Source organism: Rhopalosiphum padi, chromosome 3 (genome assembly GCF_020882245.1).
Source record: "Rhopalosiphum padi isolate XX-2018 chromosome 3, ASM2088224v1, whole genome shotgun sequence".
Lineage (NCBI taxonomy): Eukaryota > Metazoa > Arthropoda > Insecta > Hemiptera > Aphididae > Rhopalosiphum > Rhopalosiphum padi.
This window is the reverse complement of record NC_083599.1, coordinates 14,513,208-14,529,808: the sequence shown is the minus strand read 5'-3', so window position 1 is coordinate 14,529,808 and position 16,601 is coordinate 14,513,208. Positions and strand designations below refer to the sequence as shown.

The window sequence follows — 16,601 nt, the reverse complement described above, 5'->3', positions numbered from 1 at the left end:
CGATTTTTTTTTTTTGTAATACAAATATTAATAACCTTGGAGACTTATAAATTACAATGGTCACCAAATTTTTAATTAATTATTCTAGAAATGGTGACCTACAATTTTTTTGAGCTGAATTTTTGGACATATAAACATTTTTGATTTTGTTCGATGCATATTAATATAATAGAATTTTTTTCCTAGTTCAAAAAGCTTGGAAATCTACTATAAGGTTTCTCATAAATTGTTCTTTTATAAATTTAAGACATTGAGTATAAACGGGAAGGATTTTTTGTACTAAGAGGACGTTATATCCGCATGTGTTGTCTTTGTCTTACTAACGTACATCATAGCAAATTTACGTTCAGCAAAAAAACATTTTGAGATGTTAGCTTTCATATTAGAGTAAATTTACCTATTATCAAATTTAAAGATAAGAATATTGTTTAGAAAATGTGATATGTTTTTATTGATAAAATAATTTAAAAATGAGTGTAAGCTATGTAAAATATTACAACTTTAAAATGTTCATAACTCACTTTAAAATTATAATATCAATTAAAGTATATCACATTTCCTAGATAATATTCTTGCTTTTAAATTTTATAATAGTTAATTTACTTTAATATTAAAGCTAACATCACAAAAATACAAAATGAATTCTGCTGAACCAAAATTTTCCATATTGTATGTATGTAGACACTAGACAGATAACATATACGTGTATAACGTCCTTTTAAGATTAGAAATGTTGAAAGTTAAAATTCAATATCATAAACATTTTCTATTATTTTATCGTTAAAAATTACGTTTTTAAAACTAATTCTTGAAAAGGTTTTTCATATTTTGTTCAAAGTTTTACTTTCTGAGATTAAAATAAAAGAAATTTTAGAAGAATTTTTTATGAACATTTGAAAATCAAATCATTTAATATTTATACAAATAACAATGATTTTTGTTTATATTAAATTGTACTTTAAAAAATAAATAATTATAGAAACTTAAAATATTTCACTATTACTAAAATTATCATTTTTTTTACACGTGGAAAATATTACAAAATTATATTTTGCTAATTTTTAGTATTTATAGCGTTAAAGAATTCGAATTTTTAAATTTTATATTTTATTTTTTATAAATTTCGATAAAAATTATTTTCTTATGTCAAAAAGCTTGAAAATTCAAAATTGAACGCGAGATTCATCATAAGTTCTATTTATAGTAAATTTATAAATCACGAAAGTACCAATATGATGAAAGTTAAAAATAATATTTAGATTAATTTACTATCTTTTTATACCCAGAACCTATAATATTTGACTGTTCTATAAATAATACTATATCGATATTTACTTATTATAATAAGTATATAGATTTACATGTACGATATATAATTATACAATATAATAGTAAGTTGCTATTTTGTAATATGTACGATGTTTTTAGTGAAAATTAGTTTAATTTATTAATAGTAAATTAAATTGTTTATAGTTAATAGTAATATACATAAATAATAAAATTTTCCTTGAAATAGATGAACTCGGAGATGCTCAGTATCGTTTTTAGTATGAAATAATAATGAATAAACATTTATCACTGAATTTAAATATTGAAAACGTCCATTAAAATATTGCATTATTGACCTACTCAATAATAAGATACATTCAAAATTTACTAAACAGCAATGTGACTTGCTAGGTTTTTCAAATTTATTCTTTCAAGGATGTTATTTTATTAAACATACAATTTCACATTTATGCAACACAATTATTGTTACAACTATTTTCTGAATATGTATATAAAAATCCTAGCTAAAAAACTGTATGCTATAATTTTTGTATTTAAAATATAACATAAAAAAAATACACTGCAATTTTTTGCAATTAATTTGTTAATTATATCTTATTATTATAATTTTTATACCTCATAATACGAGTATACATTATAAAGTGCAAACATTTTTATTAATTATAATAATTATAATCACTTAATTTTACAAAACTGTCACGAGCTCTATAATACGACTATAAACCAAAATATAATATAATAATAATCTATAGTGAACAAGCTGTACTCAAAATATTTTTTCGAATACGGTTGCTTTCAAATTTATAATAATTATTATTATTGTTCTGCAGTCTACAATACACTATCAAGTACTGAGTTGAGCGAACCGAGACGAGTGGCCGACAACACCCAGTCTCGGTATCTGGGCCGCTTTTTTCATATTTAATAATTTATTATAACTTTAAAGTATTAGCCATTAGGTAAGTAATGATTATTCGTCGTAATTAAAATAATATTTAATATAATTAATACAATTAATACAAATTATTATATTATATTCCGTACGGCAAAATAATAATATCGAAACAACACACATGGGTTTGTTTTTACTTCTAATATTAGGTATATATTATAATATGTATATCTAAGTATGGCGCGCATGTATAATATTACGTTATTACGTATCTTAATATATACGGCAACAGCAACTGCGGCGCATTGCCGTCGAATGTCCTCGGACAAACCAACAGTTTTAATTAACAAGCCCTCGGAAACGACAATGGTTTTTACGTTCAGACTTCCAATGTCTTTATTCGCTGCGCAGTTAGTGGCCAGGAAGATAGGTAATACCTACCAATAAACGCATTTTATATAAAATTAATTATACAAAACGACGATTCGGGTAAAAATCGTTCGCGTTTTCCACATTTTCATTTCTCGTATACCCGTGCCGCTCTCGATACGGCGTGCACGATGATATTGGAACGAAACGCGCGGTGTGATATTTATATAATATAGAACGTTCTACGCCGCTCTCTTTGCCGCGTACCATAGCGGAACGTCGACGTCGTCGTCGTAAATAACAAGGTGGATGGCGGCGGCGGCGGCGTTTCTAATACAGCTGATAATAATAATATTATTATTGCGAGTACGTTTTAAAAAGAAAAAAAAAGTGTTCTTAGAACTCAAACCTCGCGATTTCAAGACGATTTACCTACATTTATTGTATACGATTGCGGTCGATCGCCGTGTATCGAGGGGGAAAAATTCGATCGCAAAATTTACAATCGATTCCGGAGGATCGACAATATTTTAATACGTTTATCGATACACACGTTAATACATTATACTATAGTTTGTTGATTTTTGTTATTTTTATTACAGTGGCGTGGACGTCATACCACCTACCACTATATTATCATGTTCATGAAACGTATATGGGTAATAATTAACATAATGCACGATGCAGTCTAGTTTTTTTTTCGCTTTGGCGCTCGTCCGTCAGCGTATTTAGCACTGAAAGTTGCCTTGTACGCGTCAGAGCGCTTTACTCAGTGGAAACGCCGAATTCAAAAATATACATCGCTGATCATAGAGTAATGTAATGAAGGTACACTATAACTACAAGTGTAGAAATACGAAATTTAAAAAATTCACCAATTATTACAATTTGATGACAACAATATCGCTTTGATGCACGGTAAAAACGTACATAATATTATTCAGTATTTTCGAATTGCACCGACTGACGGTTATGCGATGGCTTGTCGGCGGGAAAGAATATCAGCACCGTCTGATATTACCCGTAGTGCACGGCGTCGGGAAATTCCGGCGGCGATTGCGATCGTCAGCACGCCGCAGGTCTGTCGCGTACAGATGAGAGGACGCCGCGGCCGGGTGGTTATATAAACGCATTATTATTATTATTATTATTATTTGTTATGTGCGTCACACGAGAGACGTACGCGGCAGATGACTCATGCGTTTTCCTCCGACAGATTTTTGTCGCGTTCGTACCCCGGCACACAAGGGTGAACGACGATTCGCGGACGCGACAGCAAAAACCGTTCACCCACCGTGATCCGCCACCCTCGTTTCTCTACCACCGATTATTCTCGTTTTTACGCGCGCGCGCGCGACAATAATAATGCAATATTATAATACAACATCATATTAATGTTTTTAAAAATATTATCGTAACTTTTAAACGGGAAACGTTTGCAATGAATAACTCGTCCCGTTTCTGAGGCGCAACAACCGATTCGGAGCGACGTGTACTGTAGTGTACATTATATAACGACATCGAAACATATTTTAATATTATTACAATAAAATAATAGTAATAATAATATATCGTGTACGACCGAAACGCGACGGTATCGTCGTCGTAAGGTGCGCAAGGTAGAGCGATATACTCTCGTAGTATGCAATACATAATATTATTATTATTTATTATGTAGTTTTTCGAATCCGTCGAAAAATGTGTTAATCGCGCGCTTTTTTTTTTTCTCTCTTAATAACAAATTCCGAAGGGCATCGTAGCCGCGCCGCGTCCAGCACCAATGCCGCGGCGACCGCCACGCTCACGAGTTTACGTGCATAATATGCGCGTTATTATTACGGACATTCCGTGTCGGGTTAGCGCGTGTGTGCGTACGCCGTGCCGTGTGTGCGTGTGTATGTGTGTGCGCGCGCACCGCTGACGAAGGCAGCGGCGGCGGCGGCACCGACGACTAATACGCAGCGACGGTGGTAATGGTATGGTATAATGCCGAGGACTCGTTTTGGTCGTACGCCGCCGCCGCCAGTCGGTCGGCCGCCGCCGCCGCTGTTCTCCCGCCCGCCGGCCCACCGCGGCTTTGTACATCGCTTCGGCGGACGCCGCTTCGCAATCGGTGGCGGCGGCAACGAATGCTACGACTGTATACGACTACGGCGACGACGTCGACGGCGATGGCGGCGGCGGCGGCGAACGCCGTTTTTACAAAACAACCAGCTATATTATAATATGGTCGGCGGCCTTCCCGCGCCGCCCGTCCGCCAACGCCGCTCTACACACAACAACACTACCGTCACAGTGTTGCCGACACCGACCTCTCTCGTCGTCGCTGGCTTACAAGCTTTAATAATAATAATAATAATAATAATAAGGAGTAGAAGAAGAAGAAGAAGAAGAACATTATTATGATAATGACGACGACGTAGTCCTTAAATAAAATAAATATATGTATATATATATATATATATATAAATATTATTATTCGTAGGAATATCGTTTGTCTCGTTTTATTTTAATGTTTTTAAAAAAATTTTTGTAAAAATTCGAACGGCACGCAATACGCGATAAATAACGCGCGCGGCGAAAAAAAATAATTTCGTAATACACACATACAAATGCAATGCGCCTGTACGCGCACGAACGCGTATATTTTACATAACTTTATTATATTATTATGTACACGTTTGTATTCTATATATTATTATACATGTAATATATAAATGGATGTAATATATGAATACATATGCAACGATACGCGTGTACCTACGTCATTTATAAATATAATATATTATAATATAATATTATAATCGTTGTTCGGTTGTAAACGCGATTGCGATTGGCACATATACGGCGATGGAAAAAATATGCATAACGTTTTGGGAACAAAGTACGCAAGATGATGATAATAATAATAATAATAAAAATAATAGTAATAATGATAGTAATAATATGATAATGACGAAAAGAAAAATTGAAAAGAAAAACCAAAAAAAAGTTTTTACGCAAAAGATAATAACGCTCAGAGTAGTGCCCCCGATATAGTAAAATATTAGGTCCCGCAGAATATTTAATCACATTGTCAAACGCGATAAATCCTGTCGGGATTCGTTCGGGACTCGGGTCGAAAACGAGGGCGACGATATTTTTACGTTTATTTTTTTGAAAATAAGCGGGCTTTTCACGGACGGGCATAATAATATTATTACTATTATTATCATCTCGTCTCTACGGCGCACCTAACGGCAGGCCTCATTGCCAGCAGTGCAGGCAACTAGTAATGTGTGCCCGCGCTTGCGCGTATGTGCACGAGCGTGTATATTATTTGTATATGTGTGTGTATATATAAATGTGTATACACTCGTGCGCGCGCGTGTGTATATAATATGTGTGTGTGTGTGTGTGTGTGTGTGTGAATTAAAAAATGCAGTAAACCGACACAAAATATCCCCGCCATCCGCTTGTCCTTATTTCGTATACGACGGCGACGTAAATACACATTATATATATCTTTCGGCGGCAAACTCGACTTATTATCAGTGACACAAAAAAAAAAAAACCACGATACACTCGTGCTACGCTGTTGATCCCGTAAAATAGTAAACAAAACAAAATTTTAAATAAAACTTCTTCTAGTTTTGTTTTAAAAAATCGGTGTCAAGACAAAATGTTTTGTGTGTTCGTTGCTCTGCGCTAACTATTGTATTGCAATAGTTACAGATAGCTCGTGTAAGGCCATTGTACATTGATAAAACGTTCGAGATAAAAAATTTTTTTCGCGCGCGCATTTACAATAATAATAATTGTTATCATTATAGCGATATAATAATTATAAAAAAAAAAATAGAATATGTTTTTAAGTATCGGTCATAGGACTCTGGTTTCCGCTTGTCGGTTATTTTCATTTCTAGAGAAACAATAACGTGCAAAAACTTTGTGCGTCATATTTTATAAAAAATCTGGCTAGGGCTATTACGGAAAACCATTTCGGTTGAGTAAATAACGACTGATTTCGTGAATATATTTTCATTTCTTTTTGCCCCGACCTGTTTTGGGTTTGTGTAATGAATATGAAACAATTATAAATAAACTTCTACGTTTGGGTTATAATGTCTTCTACTCAAGTGATTAACGGTGTGATTTTCTTGTGGTATTTTAATGAATTAAAACTTACGAGAAATAAGTGTATGTTTTTAGCAGTATTGTTATGTTATATTAATATTTTTAAACATTTAAACACGGCCACTTAGTAATGATATTTATCTAGTGTGTTGTGCCTGTTTTAATGCATAAAATAGTCGTCGACGAAGTAACCGAAGGCTGTTGTGGAGATTCTTCGAGGTGTACGGTGGAGGCGTAGGCTTGACCGGGAATCGGTAGGTGGTAATAGAAATGGTGGTAGTGTAGTGTAGTGTAGTAGTAGTAGTATTAATAGTAGTAGTGTAGTAGTAGAAATAGTATGTATATAGTAGTCGTAGAAATAATGGTACGATAAGGCCGGGCGAGTTGACGGTGAGGCGGCGGGAAAACCAGGTGTACACGTTATACGCGCGTATATTATAATTGGTAGGTGGTGGCGGTGGGTGAGTAGCACAGAGTGGTGGGCGCGACGACGAGGACGCGCGGTGGAGCGGATGGGGAAAGGGAATGGTGCTACGACGGCGGCCGACCTCGGTTGGGCGCTATCCGCGCGGTAGGTATGTGGAGAATCCTAAAGCTATCACGCTCCGGTCGGACGGCAATGTGAAGTTCGGCTGAACGCTTTCGACCGAACCGGTCGAGGCGACCGCCGTCCCAACCCCGAAGCGAGCTTTTGAGCTACGCGCATCGCCGCTGCGACAAAATCACCGGAAACCGAGAGAGATCTCACAGAACCGAATCGAATTCGAAAAATCATTGTCGGCAGTCTATTGATAGGCCTCGAATACGGTTTGGCGCTGAGACAGGTGCAAGACAAGACAAAGACGTGTCCGTCGTGTCAAGTGTCTAGGCGGCGATACGAGTCAAAAGTGTTTTGTCGTCGAAGCATTGCTCGCATAGTTTCACCCGAGCACGTGCATTCGATTGCCGCCGCCGATAAACGCATATCGTACACCCAACGTCCGCGCAGAACGTAGAGATAATACCGCGGAACAGTGTACCCGCCACACACCGGCCGAGTGTAATAGACAAATAGACAGTAACGAAATCGCAAGAGATAAGTGGAAAAAAAACAAGGAAAATCGGCGATAAGCGTCGCTGGTGCGCGTGCGCTCCTACGTACGTTGCACGTGGTGATAAAGTATTACATGTATGGTAGTCGCCGTACTATAAACCATACACGCACATTATTACAATATATATAATTCAATGCGACGCGCTACCGCCGTTTTTGGTTCGGCCTTTGGATTCGGCGGCGGCGGCGGCGGCAGCGACGGCGGTGGTGGCGACGGCGAGAGCGCGCTGTCGGCCACGCTTGTTTAGATATTACAAAAATATGCGCGCGGACGATGTAATGGCGCGGCGGCGGTGTGATCCGCGTACGGCGGCGGAGGAGTAGTCGGGCGAGCAGCGTACAGTAACGGTACGAGTGTGGCTCGGTGGTAGGGAGCGGCGCGCGGACGACGATATCGCGACTAGTGGGCCGCCGGTGATGGCCGACGGGTAGAGGCGGCGGTGCGGCGCGGGCGAGAAGTGGAATATATATTATATACTATATAGTTATAGCGCGCGCGTGTGTGCGTGTGCGTTTTGTGCATTGGTATAAGCGAAGGAAGCAGAAGTGTACAGCGTCGGAGGTGCGTGGCGGCGGGTCGGTGGGTGAGCGCTGGCAGCGCGGCGGCCGTGGCGGGGGTAACAGCAACAGCGAAGGAGCGTCGTCAACAACAGCGGCGGCAGTGTTATTCACGAGTAACGCGCCGTAGCGTTCCATAGCCCGCCACTGTACGTCCAGCTCGTTCGAGCGCCTCTCAAACACGTCTCGCCGTTTGCGCGCGCTAGGATTTTATATTTAATTCGTGCGTACAGCACACGATTATTAATTACCGATTAATTTTTTTTCCGCGTCTATATAATCCGTTCTGTCGGTAAAGAATTAATAAATAATTAATTTTTTTTTTCCCCCGTCGTCCAAACGGCGGATCGCGTCTGCGATAATATTTAAATTTTTCACGAACCGTCACCGACGACCACCGGCTGGGGCCCGTCTGATAAATCCGTGTTTATATATAATTATAATATTATTATACACGTTGTCTACTGCGGTTTCATTTTACACTATACCATTTTCATTATCGTTGCTAATATCAGCCGAACGACGTTCGACTCGGGTTACACTCACACGTCTGTCCGTCCTTCAGTCACGACGGAGTTTCACGCGGACGCCCGGTGGACGGAAACCACTGTCATCGCAGGCGTTAGCGGTATATGATGTTGGCCCGGCGCCGAAGACGCCGATACCGACGTGACAACGCCACAGCGACCGTAAGGAAGACAGTGACTGGCAGTGGAGCAGCAGCAACAGCAACAGCGACAGCGACAGAGACAGAGACAGCGACAGCGACATCGACAGTTGCAGCGACGGTCGGACACATCGGGTACAGCAGCGACCGCGCACCATCGACGAAGAGCAGACATGACAACGACGGTGGGTCTTCTGTCGCCTTTGTTGCCGCCTTCCGCGGTGACCGCTGCCGTGGCCGAAGAGCACCAGCAACAGGACTATTATTACGTGCCGCAGCCGCAGCCCACGCGCGTCGTACGCATGAAAATGTGGAGTGACGACGACGACGAAAACAATTATTGCGCCGACGACAATTCGACGGTGAGCATTAAAAAAAAAAAACACAATATTTTTTTTTACGATAGTTATAAGTAATTAGTCATAAGTATGATCATAATATTGGAATCGGCCGGTGATATATCGTCGCCAAGACGACACGGGTGCTCGGTAATATATTTATTTGCAATGTGTTAGTGTGACGGCGGACGAGGGTTGTTGTGGTGTTAGTAAAAAGTGGGTGCGAATAAACAAAAAATAAAGGGTTGACGAAAAAACAAGTGGCTGGAAGTAAAGAGGCTCGCGCGCGAAAGCGGTCCCGCACGATTCAAAGTTCCCGCCAACCGTCGCCGACGTCGCCGCCGCCGCCTGATCCACCGCCGCCTCCTCCGCCGATTCCGCCTCCGTCGCGGGGTTGACGGCGGCGGCGGCGGCGGCGACGACGGTTCGCGTGGAAAAACATGTGCGTGATGATAACGACGTCTTTTTTCCTTTTATGTCCCATCGTTTACGGGTGATAACTCGTAGATTAGTCGTTTGGCCTTTATTCGCACACCGGCTTTTCTTCTGTCGTCGCCAAATTAAAGCTTTTTAACGTCGGGTGGCGGGTGGGGGTGGTAGGGGGAGATGGGTGTACGGTTTACACGTCTTGCGCGACGTTCTGCTATAGTATATTATTATTATGTATTAATGTCTAACGGGTGTATAATATGTATTTTGTTGTTCTGTCGGGTTTTATTGTTACGAGTACTTGTGCATAGTAACATTATAATAATTATTATATAATATAAATATTTAATTTTTATTTTATAGACATCGATTTGCCGATATTTCTTTTAATGCGTATAAAAAGCAAAAGTGTGTCACGTATTAAGAGATAATATCGGAATCGATCGATTTTAATTCGACCGGAAAATCGCTATGTTCGAACGCCGGTAGTAGGTAGGTATAGCGTGGGGTCGCTACTATACACGGCAACGGTGGTCAGTGGTTTTAACGATTTTGCGCGGCGACCAAATGGGTGCGCGGAACGGGTCGGTCCGAGTCTGGGTGATTATTAATTAACGGCGGATCGATGATGTGGGACTCTCCTCCGTCTGTGGCCGCTGCAATATCTTTTTATCTCGCGCCACATTATTGATAATATTACCACGATTACACAAGTGGCGACTATGATATCCGTGGTTTTTTTTTCGGTTAATAATAAGTGGTATATAATATTATGTTATTTATAGAGCCTAGTACATAGACATATTATAGTCATTGTCGTCGTATCGTTGTTGTTGTTGTCGCCGTAATTGTAGTTGTACTTTTGTCGGCTGCAGTGGTAAGTGAAGGTGGTGGTATCCATATTGTGGTAGTAAAACGGCATATTAGAAAGCAACGTAGTACGACGCGGCGGCGCGTAGGTTGATACCGCGGTGGTGGGGGAGAAAGAAGTATGTGGAGAAAGTGTGTTAACGACACGCCACCGTCGTCGACGCTATAAAATTATAATAATAATATAATATTGTAACGAATAATATTAATAATAATAATAATGGATACATGGGTTAGTCGGGGATACTCATTGCAAAAATACGTCTCAAATTCGATGTAAACATTTTTTTCCAACATGGCGCACATCATCGCGGGTGTTCAAGCGTGTTCGAGAAGACTGATCAATGATTGACGAATGGAGAACGATCGATTTTCCAATAATCATTATATCATTATTCCGTACGTTATAGAATATTGTCGAAAAGGAGCTTAACTATACGTTTTATATACGTTTCTAGGACCTTAATATGTTATACAATATACGTTTATTTGGTCGGGTTTCTTCGGCGTTGGGAGGGATATTACCCATAATAGTAATAAAGACCGAAAATACAATTTGATTATGTAATTACGTTCGTTAAGGCTATGTGCGTAAGACTCTCAATGCACCTATTGGTGCGAGGGGGCTGTTACCGACGTTAGGAAGGGGTGGTGTATTCATCCCTCCGCAAAACCCGTCCCGCGCACAGACGCGCCACTGTTTCTTCCTCCGCCGACGTCCGATAATAATTATATTTAATATCGAAACGAACGTTTCGTAGAAATATAGGTGCGCGTTTCGGGCTTATGAGTATCCAACTCGAGTTTGTTTTAAACGTCAAGTTCAGTAGGCAAAGAGACCGCCATTGCATTAATATAATCTATTGTGTTATACATGGACGTTATACGTATATAGCGTGTATGTACTTACGGGACTTCTGGGAAATCTCGAGGCAGCCACCGTAATTGGTAACAGTCGCACTTTTATCACTACGTTACCGTCTCGCGTAGGTAGAATTATATAATAATAATGATGATACTGTAGGACGTGTGCCGTAAGGAAGGTAGCAGGGCAATTTTTTTTTTTATCGAAGCGTTTTATTGAGGTTCACCGTGGTGCTAGGGTCCTAGTTCATCGGGCTTTGCAGTTTTCCCGACCGATTTAAACGGGCGGTTATGTTATACGGTAGGTACCGACAATTTAATGAAAACGTTTTCCTCGTGATCATTATCCCAACGCCATCTACACGGGCACGCCGGGAAAAATCATACGAGAGTAGTTACCGGATCGGCCGGACAGATGGCGTCGTCGTTGCCCCCGCCACTAGATTGTGTGTCGAGTAGACCCAGTAGTTTTATTACTCTGAGAGTAGGCCAGCAGCAACACGTAGAAGGCGAACGACGTACAACGGGAAATTGAAAAAAAGAATAATATATTATAATGTATTATAAACCAGTGATTTTAAAATTATTTTTTTTTAACACTTTTAACAAAAATACATTAAAACACTTAATTTGATAAATAAAATGTATTTTATATTATCATTTTATAATTATTTAATTATTTTAACAAAATTTCGTAGCATCCTATTTGAAAATCACATTATAATTATTAGAACGCCGAACACTCTAAAATCTAAATCCGTAAAATACAGCCACAACGTCCAGACATTATGTCGTAATGTACAATTGACATAATGTATAACGATAGTTTTAAAGGGAAAAATACATGTGTCACTATTACAGTGAGATATTATATCTCTTTATGGATAATATATTTACGTTGAACGAGTTTTATTTAATTTTTTTTAATTTGGTAGATACGAATGTAGGACAGTATTGTATTTTTATTTGTACATCTTAATCTAATATTTCAATAACTTTTTGCATAACATTATAGGAGTTTATAACTGTTTTTTGGATTATTAGTTAAGCTCATATTATTATTTTTACGATTTATTTCATACTAATATAAATGCATTTATAATACAGAATGTTACGACGTTCAAATCGGAATAATAGTTTATTTTAAAATTAATATATAAAAAATTACATTACAACAATTATTTTAATTGCATATATATTTTATAACAATGTTTAATTATCTAATATATTTTTTTTTTTTTTTTGTCAACAGAATAGTTTCTTATTACTGAACAACATGGGTATTCATGTTCCTCCGATGACAACGATAAATGCAAGCATGTCAAATGAAACTGGCAGTGAATCAAATGCTTGTAAAAGACGGTTATCCTCGTCATTAGAAAATGATCATATTCCTAAAATAGCAAGGCGTATGCTTAATAACGAGGAACTTTTGCAAAATGATCATATTGTCGAGCAATTGGATACGGCGTCTCGACTAGACGACGACGATGCAACATCTTCAATTGTTGCTGCTATAGCGGCTGTTACTGATGATTCTGATTGCAGTATTGACGATGACGACGATGATGACGACGATGATGATGATGAAGACGACGACGACGATCAATACTTGCCCGCTGGTAGCTTGTCACTATCATCATCCAACAGTAGCAATGTCGCAAATTCCACAAATTCTTCAATGTCGACATTATCGCCTTCCCAACAGCATCACACTCAGAACCATTGGAGACAAAATCACCAGCAGCAGCAAACTATCAAATGCGACACTAACGGTAAGTGTTATTTGGATTTAGGTAGCGGTGGTAGCAGCACAACGCTGACAACAACCATGACTACAATACAACCACGAATCAACAGTGAACCGGAATGTTGTGAACTGGGGCGTTGTGTACCTTCAACGCAGTGCTACAGACGGCGTAGAGCCGCAGTGTTTGATGCTTCAATGCGCAAATTAGGAAAATCAAGCGGTGGGTCTGGAAATAGTAGCTCACAACAAAGCTGCGAAGCTGGACTCCGGAGGTCCGTACTCATTTGCAACACGCTGAGATTGATTGAGCGTGAAATGTCCCGAGAAGCTGCTGCCGCAGCGCAACAGGCTCAACAACGGCGTTGCTGTGCATCGAATACGTCACAGCAATTGATCCAACAGCAACAAATCGATGTTTCACACCAACATAACAACCATAACAACAACAGACGATCTCCTACACCATACCCCTCGGAATACAGAAATGGCCGACCGGAAATGATGGTTGAACATAACAGTAGTAGCAGTAGCAGCAGCAGCAGTAGTAGCAGCACAACAGATTCCATAGACTCTGGTGTCGATGACGAATACTATTACGATGATGATGAAGACGATGACGATCAACATAGCCACACTACAGTGATGGCAAATAATCATCAAAATCTAAATAATCATCATCTCCAGTATTACCATTTGAACGGAAGTATTGAAGATTGTGACAATTATATTCATTCTGATGATTATGACGAAGATGATGACGATGAAGACGACGAAGACGAAACTACTAATTCTCCTTTAACGGAACTACAAATTTATGATAACAGTTTCAACAACAAAAGAAACACTGCATTGAGTATTGGGGATCACCATTGTGACGATAACATACTACCGTTAATGGGAAATAGTAACACAACGACAGTTACATCTATCGATTGGGGCTCAGTTCTAAGTTTGTCATCATCGAACAGCAACAACAATGGCAATAATTCGCAGTCTACTTCGTCAAATTCAATAACATTGATGACCAATATGGATAGTGATTGTGACGATATCACAACGATAATATCTTCTTCAAATCTAGATCGCAAATCTCAACAACACAAACGTAGAAGGCGACACTACAAACATAATTATCATCATAGTCAAATTCATACCAAACACAGACATCACCATTCCCACAACCATCAAAGGTCGCAAAAACGTCGAGAGCGTGGAATAACATCATCATTACCAATGTCAAAAAACAGGGCATCAAATTATCAAGTTCTGTCACAAGTAGGTCCTTGTAACAACGAATAGATTATCTACTTTATAATCGAAATAATACGCTCATTGGATATTTGCTTCAAATTTTAAAAAGCATCAACACTAAGGTATCAGACTTTGATATTACAATGGCAAACTATATTTACCTAGATGTTTACACGTGTACCTGATAGATCACATATTATATAATTATTGAATGCCTACCTAAAAAGGTATGGATATGCAAATAGCAACCAACAAGGATGGCTGTGTAATATTATAACCACCGGGCAGCTCAATTATTATTATTATTTTTTAATTTTAATGTAGGTTATGTTATTCTTTATTATCTCTTATAGTATATATTTATGCGGACGTATGTTTTTTTTTTTCAAAATAAATTAACAACCAAACTTTACTAAATTTTCCATCATAACACTTTCACTATAACAATTTAATGTTTTGCAATAAATATATATGAATGCGTTGATATAATGTCATATAACATGTTAAGAGACTTGTTACCATTTTAAAAGTTTTATATATAATATAGTATATATATAAATTTTTATATATATTATTATTATTGTCTTATCGTAATATTAGACTATAAATTATATATTACAATCAATTGTTTTATAGACTTAGGTTCCAAATTTCAGTTACAGATAAGAACCCCTCCCACAACACCAACAAAAATTACTTATTTATTATTAAATCTTTTATAGTATGAATATAAATTTTAACCGTACACTTTTGATTTTTAATTGAAACTAGTTATTCAATACATGGTGTAATGTAACAACATTATATTTTATCTGATGCGGCCTATTTTGTATTTGACAATTTTTGATACTAAATGTATCATTATATCCGTCCATAGATAATGAAACACAAGATAAAAATTATCAACTTACAATAATTAACAGCTGTATCTGAACAAAATTAATTTATCGTCCAAATAGTAACATTTGTTTTTTATCAAGATCTCTTTTTTCTTTTAAAACTTATTTGTATGTATACAATCATTTTGTTTGGTTTTTTTTAATAAGAATTAGGGTTTTGGTTAATACTGTAAATTAAATGTTGTGTTGTCTACAAATTCAATTATGTACTTATTAATAAAATTACTTTGTAATTACAGTATTATTAATTTAAATAATAAAATATATAAATATGTTAAAAAAGCAATAATAATAAGTAAATTAAATTAATTTTTACTCTCTGAATGCACTGATGATGTTTGTTAATAATAGTAAAATATTGTATTATATTATTAATATCGAAGAGCTGCTCAATGAACCAATATTTAGCAACATTGTTTATTAAATTATGTAATTAAAAATATAAATTGTATAGATAAATAAGTTATAAGTAAAATATATATAAACGTGTATAGATATAAAAATCATAATGTTTATTTAATGAACAGAAAATGTATAATGTATAATATATTATATTATAATATTGTTGTGGTAATTTAATTGTTTTACCATAATCAAAAGTCGAAAATTACAATTATTTTGTTAAAATAAATAAAGGATAGGTATATATGTGAATTTTGACTCTTAAATACATTATTTCTAATATAGTTACCTAAAAATTCCTATTTAAATATTACTTAATTTATACATGTAGAATAGAAATTGATCAAAACGACAATGAATGAAGTTCTTAAAACTGAATAAGGTACACCTTTAAGTAAACAAAACTTATGCATGAAAATATTGATGATAAATACATTTTAAACAATTTAACCAACAGGAGTATAGGATGGTTTGAAATATTGCAGTGGACCTATAATATAATCAATTAAATGGTCGTGTATATATATTGTATACTAATCATAACGATTTGCATATTTATACAATATTCAATTTAAACCATCGCCTCGAAATGTTTAAAATTCTAAAATAATTTAACCAAATTTTTTTTCATGTTAATAAATAGCAACAATATGTAGATGTATTCCATATTTAGTTTTTAGTTTAAGCTCAGTGGTGTTACTACTAATTTGAGATACGTTAAGTTAGAGCAGGGGGAAATAATAAGCAGCCCAATATTCGTATAGTAAAATCAACTGTCAACAAAACTAATCGCTTCGCTCGCGAGGACTCCTC

General features: G+C 37.0%; 1 protein-coding gene across 1 annotated transcript; it reads left to right on the top strand.

Moving 5' to 3' along the window:
* Window positions 1-8,415: 8,415 nt before the first annotated feature.
* Window positions 8,416-16,040, top strand: LOC132923808 (uncharacterized protein DDB_G0287625-like). Its single transcript, XM_060987779.1, has 2 exons — window positions 8,416-9,347; window positions 12,739-16,040. Exons 1-2 carry the CDS (start codon window positions 9,159-9,161, stop codon window positions 14,533-14,535), a joined length of 1,986 nt encoding a protein of 661 aa, XP_060843762.1. The 5' UTR covers window positions 8,416-9,158; the 3' UTR covers window positions 14,536-16,040.
* Window positions 16,041-16,601: the final 561 nt, after the last annotated feature.